Raw genomic sequence first — 14907 nt, 5'->3', positions numbered from 1 at the left:
GGCAACACCATTTTCGGGACAGTAACAGTCTAACACACATTGGCGGAGACAGACGGGGTCATGTTTTCTGTGTGTTTTCTGTGTGTTTTCAGCTTCTTCCTCCAAGGTCCATGCCTCACCAGTGCACGCTGCCTGCCCTCTGCATGACTTCTTTCCTCCTCGTGTAGTTAATGCATGTTTACTCTTTGCACCACAGTACTGTTTGTCTTTTTTAGAGGGAGCTGTTTTCATCCCTTCGAGGTGACCTTTGTTGCCCGTATTATAACTTTTGCTTTCCTCTTGTTGCTGTCAAAGTTCCACTAAATAGCACAAAGTCTGTTTCCGTTCCAGAGGTTCCCCTGATAAAATGTGTCATGTTTGTTTCTGGGGCCTGGAGCAGTAGAACTACACTTTTGCAGGCTCGCCATGGTCACTGTGTGTGTGTGTGTGTGTGTGTGTGTGTGTGTGTGTGTGAGAGAGAGTGAGCGTGTATTTGATGTTTGTGTCTCCCTCTTCTTCCGCTCATCTTCTCTTGCTTGTTCCCGCTCTCTCTCTCTTCTCGCCCGCCCCCTGAACAGGCTCGCAGGGAGCTGAGGAGACTGAAGGAGGAGGCCCGGCGTAAGAATGCGGTCGCTGTGATTTGGGCCTACTGGCAGGGACTCAAGGTACCTACCAGCCCCACGGCGCAGCCATCGCCATGTCTGCATCTACTCATCACCCCTAACCCTCTTCATCCTCCTCAAACATCTGCCATTTGCACACTTTTACAGGAAGCCAGTCTCCTCCTCGTGCCGTGATCACATGTTGTCCATAATGGCATTGTTTCAGACTCTAGCTTTCGATGCAAAGAGGTTAAGCACATTGGAACACGAGTGGTTACAAGTTGGTTATTGGCGGATATATTGCACAAACTTTTGTCGCAAATCCCACAATCGAAACAGTAAAACATTTGGTTTTATACATATAAAACAGATAATTATACTACTGCAACATATTGTAGTTCCACAAAGATTAGAAGAGCACAAACAGATTTATTTTCTACTGTGATCTCATCTTAAAGGGGAAGTCTGCCTAATTCAAAAGACAAAATGTATCCAGTGTACCCCGTGAATAAATATTTCCAGTTTATTTGAGGTGCCCAAAGCATTGAGAATTATTGCATAATCCAGGCCCTGGTTACTCAAAACAACCTTTTGGAAAGAAATTATCCGACAAGCTAACTTCCTCCTATTATTCCATAGTTTTACATGCATTTGAAATAATTATTTAGGGACAGCTGCTATTTTCCGCTTCTTTTCTTTTTTTTTTTTGCTAAAGATTTAAACCAACAGAGCCTGACTGACATGGCAGAGGCTGTCTCTGTCTTTCTGATCTGTTTTTTTCTAAATGTCTCCCGCCGTCTGCTTCCTCTGCATCTGTGCAACTAACCCGACATGAAGCAGCTTCGCTTTGTGTCCCCAACAGTGTTTATTTGACTTGTTATTTGTTTGTCTTTTAGGTGTGCAAAGTTTGCATCTGTCCTACTTCCTGGTGCTTATCTATTGCGTGACTCTCTGGTCGTCACACTGGTCATTTTTTTTGCATCGTTAATCTTTTCATTGTGTTGATTGAGCACAATGCAACTGTTCACGCCTCCATTTGTGCAATTAAGGTCAGCACGAAGGTCGTGTGTCACAACCATCATTGACTTTTCAGTCCGTAATCGTAGTAATTTCAATTAATTCCAGCAGCCTGGAGTTGATATTGTCTGTTCCAGATGTTCATTGTTTGTGGCTATCCAAACGTCTGTTCTAGTGTGCTGTTTGTGCAGACTGTCATCGTGCTATCAGTGTACTCCTTTCTGTCCTGCTTCACATCAAACTACTGGGTGGCAGGTGATTGACTGTTTGTTTATTTTGTTCCTTTTATTGCTGTAAAAGGTCCGCAGAGATTACAGAAAATTCTTCAGGGCAAATGCAGGCAAGAAGATTTATGACTTCACCATCCAGAGAATTGTAAGTGGGAATAGTTGCTTGCTCGACTAGATAATTGTGTTCCTTTGTATGAGCAAAAGGATATTTTCTTTTGTTTGTTGTATTTACCTGCATTTACGTCCATTTGTCCAGATGCAAAAATACTTCCTGGGCCTGAAGAGCACCATGCCTTCCATGTCACCCATTGACAAGAGCTGGCCTGCCAGGCCGTACCGCTTTCTGGATGGAGTCCACACAGAGCTGAGGACAGTCTTCCATCACTGGAGGGTTAGTCACCCGTTTGTGCCCTTCACCCATATTTAATCCTCCTTCTGTCAAATATTATCTAACGCACACCTGGTAGACAGGCCAGTAGTTCAAGGTCATCCTCTTTAGTCAAGCGTTCAACATAACGCAACATAAAACAAATGGCCAGCCAAGGGCTGTAACGACCAATCAAAAAAGAGTGACAATCAGTGCAGATAATGAGACGACAAGATCCACAAGTAGAAACTTGAATATAGAAGCTTGAACCGACTAACCACCAGGCAATACAAAATATGTAATATTCAATACAGCAACCCTCATTTGAACTGCTGTTTGTGTGTTCAGTGCAAGAAGTACAGGAGCCAATTCACAGAGGAGAAGAAGGCAGTTTACGAGGAGAAGCTGGAGGCCAGTGAGATCTTCAAAGATAAAAAGGCTCTCTACCCGAGCAGGTACCTGAAATTCACTGGGACAGAGTGCTCTTTGTTTCCGTGGTATACAGTAGGTATATGAAAGTAATATCTAAAAACCTCTCGGGCTGCATGTAATAGTCATGTCTTTGTTTCAGCGTGAGCCAGCCCTTCAGAGGAGACTACCTGGAGATCAGCAAGAACCCCAAATATCAGAAGCTCAACAGCACCATGGAAGAGAAGGTTCTGATGGCTGACGTGGTCAACAAGATAAACAGGGCCAACGGCAAGGTGAGAAGGATCACTCGAGCGCCAATGTTTTCAGCTCCCGTTCGCGCTAAATGGATCGTGAAGGCCAAACTTTAAGCAGCGATTACATCGTGACACCGCTGTTTAGACTTTAGCTCCACTTTTCCACACAGGCTGCGTGGAGCATAAAACTATTAAGTTGTTTTGTTGGGTATTTCACCCCGCTGTGCAACTATCTGATGTGTGTTGACATCATAACAGCTATCATTATTTTTGTTCCAGCCGATAGCAGGCGCGTCGGGACATGTGTATTATGTGTTGCGCTTTAACCCTGTCCCAGTTTCAAGATCAGATGGTGGCTTGGAAAATACAGCTAAGAAGACATTGCGCTATTTGTCGAGAGAATAACTTGACAGTTTCTGCTCCCGTCGGCAGGGCACGGCTCGAATCTTCCTGCTGACTAAAAACAGCCTCGTCCTGGCAGACCAGAAGACCGGCCAGGTGAAGGCCAGCGTTCCCCTGCCGGACCTCACCAGTGTGTCAGTGAGCACACAGAGTGACGGCTTCTTTGCTCTCAAACTCAAAGAGGTGAGTGAGGCAGACCTGTTGTGTAGATTTGGGGCAGATATGATTGCGTATCGATCCATCCAAACTATCCCTTTTTAAGGCCCGCTGAGACACAAAAGTTGTTACATGGCAGTCAACAAGCACAAGTATTGAGATATCTATAGAAACTAAACTGAGAAGTTGAACAAGACAGCATTTTTTTTTCAAGTGGAAGCCTGCAGTAATGTGGCTAACTTCTTAACTGAAGTAGATTTATCGTTTGCCCAAATTAAATTATGCTATATGTCGGGTTACAAGCCGCTCCTACCTCCAGTGGGTGTCCCAGCTGTAGCAAGCTAGCAGCAGCAGCGCTAGCTAGCACTGCTGCTACTGCCCGAGTCTGGTGTCTGGTCCTGCTGCCTTCGGTGGTTGTCGGGGAGCTAGCGGAGAGCTAGCAGGAGCGCTAGCTGGCTACAGCGGGGAGCTAACGAGGACACGACGGTAGTAGCGGCTTGTAACCCGACTTTTACGGTACATGATTACGTTTGAGTGTTTTTTTTTTTATTTTTTATTCATGCTCCCATTTTGCTTCAGGGGTCAGCCTCAGCCATCAAAGGAGACTTCTTACTCAGCAGCGAACACCTGATCGAGATCATCACCAAGCTCCACCGCACCGGGGCCACGGCTGCAGACAGCGAGCAGCTCAACATCAACATCTCAGACGAGTAAGAGGGTCGAGTGAATTTAAATATGGTTGCTCTGGACAAAGGATGCGGTTCGCCCTCTGCTCTGGATGATGTTTAATGACGCGCTAATGTTTCTGTGTGGCAGGTTTCTGGTGCAGTTCAAGCACGACAAAGTGTGCGTGAAATTCATCCAGGGAGCCCCCAAGAACGGCAACAGCGCGTCCTGCAAGCGCAAGAACAACCGCCTGCTGGAGGTGTCGGTGCCCACAACGGCATAGTGCGGCTCCCCTCGCCAGGTTTAGGGACGACCGAACAACGAAACCACCACCCACTCCGAACCTCTGGTCACAAGAACCATCACCCCAGTGCCCACCCTGAGCCTCTGAATGAGTGCAGTTATTTGGCTTGTTGTGGTGTTGTTGTTTTTCCCTTCAGTCTCTTCAGTCTAGCTTTACTCTAGCACCACTATAGATGTAACCATGTGCCACTTTTTGGCAAAGAAAAACCCCTTGTTTGGGGGATGCATGCCACAGAAGTTTGGTGATTTATGTCACTGGTGTTTTGTAAAACTGGGGTAAAGAGTTGAAAATGGAAGAGAGAAATGTCGCAAGAAACTTCTGTATACCAGTGGCAATGTTGATGATTGTTCTGCCTGTATGTTGAATTATTCTTCAGAGAAAAATGTCATTATAAGAACTTTGTGACGAGCTCCAGCCCCAACTGGCCTTGTCTCATCCATTTTTCAGCGTCTCTGGCTTTAAGCAGATGGCTTAGAATTTGAGATGAACTGGGAACTTTTGGGCTTGGTCTGTCTGATTTAGACTCTCTCAAGAACATAAATACTGCACTTGTTTTCACCTCGGTGTAACCAAAGGAGGATGAGCTGAAAAAGAATTTGATTGTACGTTTTATTTTCTATATATATAAATATATTTTCTCTGAAACGAAACAGTGGGCCGTTGAGAAGTCAAATATACTTTGCTAGATGATAGTAAAACCACTTTTGTATCCTCCTGTATGTGCCATTGAACAGGTCCCGTGACTTATCACGTACTGGTGTACAAATGCAAACGTAGAAAACCACGCAGTTGCTTGACTCCATTTTTCACAACATCCTTGCCAAAAAATGTTTGAATAGAGAGATCATATCGACCTGTGGTGGCAATTTCTTGTAAGTTTTGAGGGCACTGCACGTGATAAACTTCAATTCCTCCCCAAGCGCAGTACAATTCATAATCATTTTTAAGCTTTATTTCATTTTCAAAGAGTCATTGTATACTGAATTAATGTCCCTAACTCATAGGTTGTCATGTATGAGTCAATGGAAACTCTCTTTTTGAGGGACACGATTTAAAGATATTGACAAACGCAATACAGACCTTCTAGTGGAAGGTAACGGCATCTACCCATCATCATGTTTTCACCAGATCCAAAGCGTTCTCTGGTGCAAAGCAAGCCCCTTTCTATTGATCTTTTCTGTTGTGTGCAATAAAATAAATGCTTTGTCTGGCAAACCCAGAGCAGTCGCCCATTAGCTGTACATAGGCTCTGTAGGCTGTTGCCTGTAGCCCCGGCATGGACAAAGGCTTTCTGTGGTATCCTAATTTTAAATTGCTGTGTTTGTAAAATCGCTGTTTTTGCCACTGCAGCTTGAGTTATTGTAGTGCTTGACCCGTTCTGACTTATTGTTTTAATTTTCAAGGGTAAAGACCAAATATTAAGCGCACATGACCATAGATTCTTGATGTATCTAAAGAAACTGACCAGTCACACCTTCTAGTACGTACACGTGTAAAAAAAAAAAATTGCTACACAAAAAATTGCTACACACATTTACATACGAGCCAAATTGGGTTGTTAAAGAAGCAACTAGAGTGCTATATCTGCAGGTATGTTGACTATAATCTTTATTTGGATGTACTGGTAGTGGGATTTGTGATGCTAATTGTCAACCAGATGTTTCTCTGGTGACCGTGAGGGAGTAACGCAGACAAACTTGGTCTCGTCATGATTTGCAATCCAGGATGTCTTTGTGCGTTTTTGTGTGTAATTTTTTAACGTCACGCACACGACACAGGGACTTGAGAAATCAGTTGTCGTTGTCCCTCACCCAGAAACGATTGAGCAGAATGCCAGTTTTGATGTATTCTCTTTGTTGCCGCTGCACAGTTTGAATGTTCTGCTAAGGTGACATCTTCCTCCCCCTCTTCCTCTTCTATGTTTTGTATTTCAACAATGGCTTGCGCTGCGAAATGATGTCGTCTGCATTCTTGTGTGCCTAATGTCAACGTGTGCCGATAGACACAACATGGAAATGTTTCAGTAGAACTCAGTGTAACATTTACAAGTAATCTTTTTTAAATTAAATAAAAATCTGTAATAAATGTCGTTCTGGGATTCTGTGACACATTTTGTTATCCATTTATATACCAGCAATGCTACTTTGTCATCATCCACACCTACACCTTGAATGACACCCATAACCTTAAATCAATACTGAATGACAGATGCGTAATGTTTCAGTGGCTTTTGATGAAACCCTCGGTGTGCAGGCAGAAATCAGCCATCGGTTCATCGGATTATTGAATTTCACATTCCAGCAAAGGCTATTTATCAGCAGCATCAACAGCGGGTTGGCTGGGACTAAAACCTTTTTTGTGGGAGGTGACAAGCACTGATGCTGGGCGGCCAGGCCTTGTAGTCAAGCAGCTGGCCAGATGTTTTCCATCACATCTGGAGAGGGACGTTTTAGGGTTAAATTCCGCAGCTCGGGGAGAGCTGCCGGCAACAGGTCTCCGGGGAGCAGCCCTCCGATTGAGCACAGAGTGGTAAAAATAGCGTACCATTTTGGGCTGCCCGGTACCCGGTTCCCACCACTCTGCAGGCTGGGAAAGGAAGGAGGAGTCCCAGCCTCCCAGTGGATACTCAACCCTCAGTGGGAGTATGCACAGAGCACAATTCCATATCCTGCTAAACCAGCAGTGATGGAGATCTGCATCAAATCAGCACAACAATGTTGCACCAGACAAGTCAAAGGTTACAATATTTTTTTTTATTACCCTGTACTAATTCATAACATGTATCCAATTTGCTCTATTCATCTTAGATTTGATGGTTACTGATTCTACCACTTCAATCATCCAATTGAGTTTCATTTGTGGCAGATCATAATGGTATTGACATTCTACTGAATGGTGAACATGGAGCGCCATCTCAGAGTGAAGGTGAATGGAAGGTATAGACCCAGCTGCTGTTGAGAAAGTGTAGTCTTTAGTGACATCCCATGGATTTTATGTGACATTACAATAATAAAGACAGGCCACTGTAGTAGGATTGACAACAGTGAAGTTGTCCTTAATTGCTGCTATGTACAACTTTAATAAATTAAAGATCACAAAGATCATAAAGACCAACATGTTTGCAACTTATAAATTAGTTTTTATGCTTGTGACTTTATATAGGGTAACTTATAAACCACAGAGGTTGCAAGTTATTCCTGTTTGTAAATCACTAACTCAACTGACTCTGGAAAAATGAATATATATATATATATATATATATATATATATATATATATATATATATTCATTTTTATATTTAATATATATTCTCTAATAATGTATACACAGAATACTGATGATAGTTGACCATAAAGATCTACAGAGAGCTAATTCAGCAGATTAAATCAGTCTGTGATACTTATTCTAAAATGTGTTATGAAACAAATATGAGGACTATGAATATAAGCATGTCATGTAAGTTGGTATACTGTATCGTTTTGAAATGGTACCTTATCATGTTGCTATTATACCAAAACATTGTACAAATGTTTTCCTGAATAAAGCAACATTGTTTCGACTCAAAACGATTTCCAAAACAAGTGCCTCATATTTTTCATGGAGCTTATCAGCTGCAGCGGACTGTAGTGCTGCTGGAAATAGAGGCAAGAAAAACAGGTCAGTGCACTACAGTTATGGACTCCACTTGATGCTGTTTCCTGATCAGGTTACGATACCGGCTACAGCTGCATAGCAGTATAGACTGGAGAGAGTGGACATTTATAGCCTCTTTTTCTCTCTCTCTCTCTCATACAATAAATGAAAGCATTCAAATAATACACCGTCACTACTCCTACTCATCTGTGACTATTAAAAAGTAATTGCCTGGGGATAAAAGCTGCCTTTGTGGCGATGCTTACCTGACGGTGGCAGTAAGCGGTGGCCTGAAAGAGGGTTGTTTCTGATGACCTGCTGTTTTTCTGCTACTGTAGCATACAGCACGTCTCTTCGGGGTTTTTCTGATTGGGCTAAAGTCTCATTGATGTGATGTATGTCAGCGAGACAATGTTGTAAAGACGCCTCAGTTAAAGCACACAGGAACACTGTAAGCAGTGCACCCATTAATGTTCACTGTAAGGTGATGGAGTGAAGCTGGTCCTATTCTTGCTAAAAAAGAAATCACTAATCAGCTTTTTGGTTTTGCAAACAGCTTTTTCTCTTAATTATGTGTCAACAATTATATTATTTTACTGAAACTTTCAGTAAAAAGCTGTCTAATAATAATTGTATTGTCAGAATTGATATTTTAATTCTCAGCTAAATAATGTTAAAGTGTCTCTTTTACATATTGTGATGTTTCCTTAATTAATTGTTCAAGTAAGTACATGTTTGTCATTCTTTGCTCCTGAATAATAACAGTGCCAGTGGACTTCGTTGCATTCGTGTAGTTACAGCACAGACACTAGGGGCCAGTCAAATTCAGCGTGTGGGGCCAACAATAACCTCCCGGGGGAAACACTGACTTTTTTAGACTGAACGGAGGACATGTCAGGCTCCTTTGACAGTTTGCTCAAGAAGCTAATAAAACTGTTAAGATCTTGCTTTTATCAATTTAATTGAGAAGAATTAGATGTTGCTGTGATATCTCCTCGAAGAGTCCATGGATTAGCATTACTCAGGAGTTAGTTTCTCGTCTACCAGATGAGGTTTTTAAGTGTGTATGTTTGACTCATTTTTCTTCCAGACATCATTGCCTCCCCCCAAAATGCAACAGTGAAAACGCAACAACTACAAGTATGTTAATTGTGACCGCAGTTTGACCTGCAGGGTCACCGAGGAGACCCAAATAAACCAAATAACATTACGCCATGGAAGCTGCCATTGTAATGCCCCTGCTTGATAACTATGGCTTTTTCCAAGTCCTGAATTTACTGCCGTCAAGAGTCAATACGATCAAAGTTCAGTGTGAACTAATGAATCTCTAAATTCAACATCCAGCCCTCTCCTCCTCCCATCTTTCTCCTTCACCCAACCTTTCTTTCTTTCTGCCATGAAATTTAATGTTGCATATTATTAGAGATGAAATCTTCATGACTAACCTCCTTTCTACATAACATATTGGACCATGAGATATTGCCACAATGTGATTTAGTTGTTGTAATTTAATAAGCATATGGTGTGTCTCTTGGCAATACGTCTCCAGGGACATCAGAAGCATTTCTCCGGCTGATCTCAAACGATTTGATGTCGTTTTCACTCAGTGCACTGCTCGTTTTGCTGTTGTTTGTTTAGCACAAACAACAGCTCCACAATAAGAATGCCAGTCATTTTCAGGAAGGATCGATATACTTTCTCACTGACTCACACTGTGAAAATTGTTTTTTTTTGCAAGGCAGATAGCACATCCCATGTGTCCTGGAGGTTAGTTAACCGTATTGACTGCATTGAGCTGTCACTGCACCCAGGCTGATTTCATTATTGAGTGAGGGAGTTTAGGATGTAGATGTCAACACATTGGCCACCAGGCTGCTGATTTACTCTGACATAAATCTATGCTGTGATGTAAATGAAACCACACATCAAAACCAGAAACAGACTGGCTGTCGTTTGGTGGAAATGCATTCAGTGTCCCTTCCATGTGGGATAATAAGGTACTTTTGTGTTCTTCTCACCTTTTTATGGAAGCCCATTTCCGCATGTGATAAAAAAAAATTAAGATCCTGTAAGTCTTAATTATGATATACTATCTTTTAATTATGAGATGCTTAGTTGAAATTGTGAGATACTATGTTGAAATGATGAGATAGTTAAGTCATAATTATGAGATAGTATCTCATAATTATGACTTACAAGATCTTAATTTTTTTTTATCACAGCGGTGAAGATGGGCTTCCATACATTCTTCTTCTTTCCCTTAAACTATGACTTGTTTTAACGGTTGAAACAGGAGCAGAACTAACATCTTGGTCATTCTTCAAATGGTTGATATCATTTTTTGTCAACAACAATACAGCGTTTTCGGGGAGCATCTTTTTTCAATTGCTTTATTATGAATCTGCCCTGTGGTGATGGATGTGGACACATATATGGAACCAGAGAAGAAGAATCTAGAAATGTGGTAGAAATAAAGGCAGACGGGGGAGGGACGCCCACAGACTGAGACAGACACACATAGTATTACATTACTGCCCCTGGCAGTGTGTCAGGCAGTCTGGAGGGAGGGACAGGGGCTGGAAAAGGTCTGATTAATGAGTGTTACTGGGTGGTGGAGAGTTTGTGTCCCCACTCACCCTCGTGTCACCAGCACACTCAATGGCTTCATCAATTTGTAGCCATTATCCCGTCAATAGGCAAGAATGGAGGGAGGAGGAGAGTTAAGAATTGAGAGTAAAAAAGGGGCTTCTGCTGCACCATCTGGGGATAGGTGGACATGGGTGAACATGGGTGAGGCCAGAAGGGATCACTTTAGTAATCTCCTATTATACACACATAATACCAAAAAGGGGAAGATATAGCTGGGAGTTGAACATGGCCAAATGTTTATACTATTCTATTATTTAACTAGCAAACAAATTATGTTACACACATTTTATATTGTTGCTTGCCAAAAAAAAGAAATTTAGAAAAGAAAGAAAGACAGAAAACTGTCCATAGCGCATTATAAACATACTTATAATCTGCTTATAACGCTGCATAATTAAAGTTACAGCCACTCGTAGATATCCACAATGCATTCTAACGAGTCATTTTATAATTACTTATAACGTCAAGTATAATAATACTGTAGAATTGCTGGTGACTCACAGTCATTTTTTAGAGTTGTCATTGCTTGCTCTAAGTAAGGTGAACATGCATTTTATTACTTTTATTTGTGTTGTTCTTTTTTTTTTTACTCTTCTTAAAGAAAATAATGACCACATCTGTCAACAATCAAATATTTAAGCACCAAAGCGAAAACTCAAATTGCTCTATCCTTCTGTCCTAGTTCGTAGATTGCTTTTTCTTTTTTAAAGAAGAAAAAAGTAAGTGAACTAAAGTCTGAACAAGTCAAATAATAAATCATCACTATCTTTATGCTCGATTATCATTGTACCAAAAAGTGTTTGAGTATGTCTGCAAGTACGTGTGAACACAAGCAGCTGCAGAACTGATATGGATAAGCAAATAGCTGCACACACATCATTAGCTGCTCATTTACAGACATTAGGAAGGAGCACAGGGGAGCACAAGCGTGTGAGCGTGTATATCTGCTCACCATCCCAGATATGTGAACTTAGGAAAATGTTCTTTTAACACATTCTCACTCCCAACACGTCAGATATCGCTGTTTGGTTCGTGCCCCTCTGCATTGGAGATCAACACATTCAACGTAGGGTTTGTAGCCTACATGCATCGTTTCTTTTCAAAATAAACTCCCGCCTTCACAAAAATGTAAAGTTTTTACAAAATAAAAGTTTGACTTTGTGATGCTTTAATGTAATCAGCTTTATCCCTTTTTCGAAAGCCCCAAGGTCACCTATCCTTTTGTCGTTGTAGCTCACAGATACCTAAAACCTAATTAATTTGCATAATTGAATATATAATGTAACCCAAACTATTCCATGTGTGATCCATACTTAACTCCGGGGCTGAATAGCCGTTTATATTTTGTCCGAGAGAAGTGTAAAACAGACTTCTTAGTTAGTCCAGAGCTGCTCACAGTGAGAATAATAATTCTTCATTTAGCAGCTCATATGGCCTGTAATGACGCTCAACAACTGTTTTTTCATTGCACATTACTGTAACTAATTAAATTGTTCCGACTGCTATTAGACAAGCAACATCTGGGGTTGGGGCACTGAAAAGAAGCGAAGGCACAGATACTGGCAGAAGGGAAGGGAAAAACAAGAAGGAGGGAAGGTGTAAAGTCAGAGTGAGGGGGGGGTCAATTAGGGAAATGAAATCTCATCTTCAGTGTGGGACAACATATATCAAACAGTGACAGCCCCGCCTCTCAGCCTGTCAATCCCGCCTCAGTCAAAACGACCAATTAAAGCAAAGCTAATCTTCTGTTAACCCCTGGATAGCCTCACTAACACAGCCTCCTCCTGTATACAAGGACCCAGTAAATCACACACATGCTCCACACAGTATATTTATATTTGTGTTTCCTGACTTTTAAACAGCATTATGCTTGTGTCAGAATCAATTATTTATAGGGATTCTCATGAGAAATTCTTACTATCAGCAAATTAACCTTTTTGTCAGTATGTTATGAGACAGAATATCCCTTGTTGTTGACTGATGTTATAGCTAACACAGGTATTCATATGTTATATCTCTTCAAATGAACAGAAGCCAGACAAAAACACTGAACCTTTAAATACAACCAAGGAAAAAATTATATATATATATAAATATATATTTAGAGGACATGTCACCAATGTTGCTTATTGCCTCTTTTATCCAAATTGCTTTAAAGCCATAAATCACTTGGTCATTTCAGTACTCTCTTATATGAATCGTCCTAACTTGGAAGAATATAGGTTATTATTAATTTGAAATATTCAGGTACTGGAGCAATGAGAGGAGAAGAAGATGAATGAAAAGGGGGAGGGGAGAGGTTATACGGCAGTGTCAGGTGAGGTGGTGATAAAGAATGATGTGTTTCCCTTCATCACCTAACCCTTACCCTTACGCACACACAGGCATGCAAATACATGCACACAAGCCCATCTGATTAAACTCCACAAACATGGATTGGTGGGAGTGTTCGTTGACCACGAGGCTAATTGAACTGTCTCAACTCTGACAGCTTGGAGTGTTATGGGGAGAATGATGAGGACTCGTTAAGCAGGAGTAATAGTCATAGAAACGATGCACAGGAAGGAGGAAACTGATTGGGATAAGAGTCATCATTCAGTCGGTATTTTGTCAGAGCTACAGTATATAGTCATGTCTGAACAACATTGCGTATTGGAAATGTTGGTCTGTTGATCCACCACGTTGGTCCAGACTGAAATATTCAAGATCCCCAGAAGATGTATTCTACCGACTTCTAGCCCGGCAAGCAGTTGCATTTTTATGTTTCAAACTGAAACCGGTACATTTGCTTGTAATAACTTGGATGATCCTGTGCCAACATCAAGTCCAATTAAATTGTATAGACTAACTCTGATTGACTTGCACCAACATCCACACTCTGGCCATCAGCAGCTGAGTGCTCTCCAGTCTTGCTTGATTGCATCGCTGTGTTAAATCATTTTAAATGTGTAGCTATTTGCCAAAATGCATTTGGTATTTGCATATTGTCCCTTTATTATTTATAACATTTAGAGTGGTGATGTAAGATTGACACTAACCTCTTCCCTTGACTATATTTGGCACATGCTGATGCTCAGTATACATTAGGGTTGTGAATGTAGCTTGCGTTACCACAAAGAAGGAGTTACTCCTTTAGTGAAGATGGCACAGGAAAAACATAAAAGTTGACTTTGCAACTTTTATGTTTTTACTTTCAATAAAATGATATAAGAAAACGGTTCCAGCCTTCCTACAGAGAAGAACCATTGTGTACACAGAGTTTAAAGTAGTTCACAGCCATCATGTATTTGCGTTAAAGGAAGAGCTTATTTGGATAATGAGTATTTTGGGAACCTGACCCTGCAGAGCAGTCTGGGTGTCCCACAGAGCAACAGATGTTTAACTACTCTGCAGCCTGCACTCTGCCGCCCCGTCACTGCCCCCGTCTTTGAGTGTTAACCAGCTCTACGTGTGTCTGTCTCCTCCTCTCCTTCACAGACCTCTGTTTAGCACTAATTGGCTATGCGCCTCCTCTCCTCTCCCCCTCCACTTCTACCCCGAAGCCTCATCTCATTGTACTGTCATCTCACTGTTTACCGTGCTAAGTAATAATCATCCAATCTCAGCTCTCCTCCTCCTCCGGCCTCCGCTCCCCTCCCTCCTGTTCTCCTCCTCCTCCTCCGCTCCTCCCTCCTGTCCTCCTCATTATGGCGCGGTCTCAGTTGTGACGGCCGTCATTAATCAACTCGTTTTGAACGACGTTGAACCTTGCAACCCTGAACACCCACCACTGCCCAACCAGGAAATGTTCTATTCCCCTGCAGTCCATTAGGCCAATCAGAGCAAAACTGGGTCACGACAATAGATAGAACAATAGCAACCAAACGCAGATATGAGACTAGAACCCACAATAGGACACAGACAGCAGGAGAACAACAGGCTTTATTAGACTCTAGCAGTTGGGGATTTTCTTCTCGCCTTAATATCTCCTGGGATACATAGTCATATTGTACTTTACTAACAGAGTGGCCTTATTAATCTGTGTCACTTACGTCTGCCGATGAGGGCCACTTTAGTCACTATCATGGTTAAATACCTAATTTGGAACATTTTGAATGATTTGGGGGAAAAGACATTTTTCTCTCAATAAAGGAGTTGATTCTATTTATATTTCTGGCAGCAGCATGAGCTGAGTAGGTGTTTTGGCCACTGCAGTTATGTGAATTATTAAAACAAACTCCTGTGATGATATCAAACT

At 41.6% G+C, this 14907-nt stretch overlaps 1 protein-coding gene across 4 annotated transcripts in view; it reads left to right on the top strand.

The window, feature by feature from the left end:
• Nucleotides 1-4379, top strand: part of myo1b (myosin IB) — a gene marked incomplete at its 5' end in the record, with an annotated part of 43622 nt that extends 39243 nt beyond the window's left edge. For 2 of the 4 annotated variants that reach the window (XM_079230636.1, XM_079230635.1), the window contains 8 exons: nucleotides 558-644; nucleotides 1899-1973; nucleotides 2085-2219; nucleotides 2544-2650; nucleotides 2767-2899; nucleotides 3293-3445; nucleotides 3998-4128; nucleotides 4235-4379. In XM_079230636.1, coding sequence (XP_079086762.1) covers nucleotides 558-644; nucleotides 1899-1973; nucleotides 2085-2219; nucleotides 2544-2650; nucleotides 2767-2899; nucleotides 3293-3445; nucleotides 3998-4128; nucleotides 4235-4367 — 954 coding nt within the window. In that variant the 3' untranslated portion in view covers nucleotides 4368-4379. The remainder of the gene's footprint in view (nucleotides 1-557; nucleotides 645-1898; nucleotides 1974-2084; nucleotides 2220-2543; nucleotides 2651-2766; nucleotides 2900-3292; nucleotides 3446-3997; nucleotides 4129-4234) is intronic. The other 2 variants (XM_079230637.1, XM_079230638.1) reach the window with 1 other exon arrangement.
• Between the last annotated feature and the right edge of the window lie 10528 nt (nucleotides 4380-14907).

Source organism: Taurulus bubalis (genome assembly GCF_910589615.1).
Source record: "Taurulus bubalis genome assembly, chromosome: 15".
Lineage (NCBI taxonomy): Eukaryota > Metazoa > Chordata > Actinopteri > Perciformes > Cottidae > Taurulus > Taurulus bubalis.
Note: the sequence above shows the minus strand (reverse complement) of the source record. Positions and strands in the feature narration are given on the sequence as shown.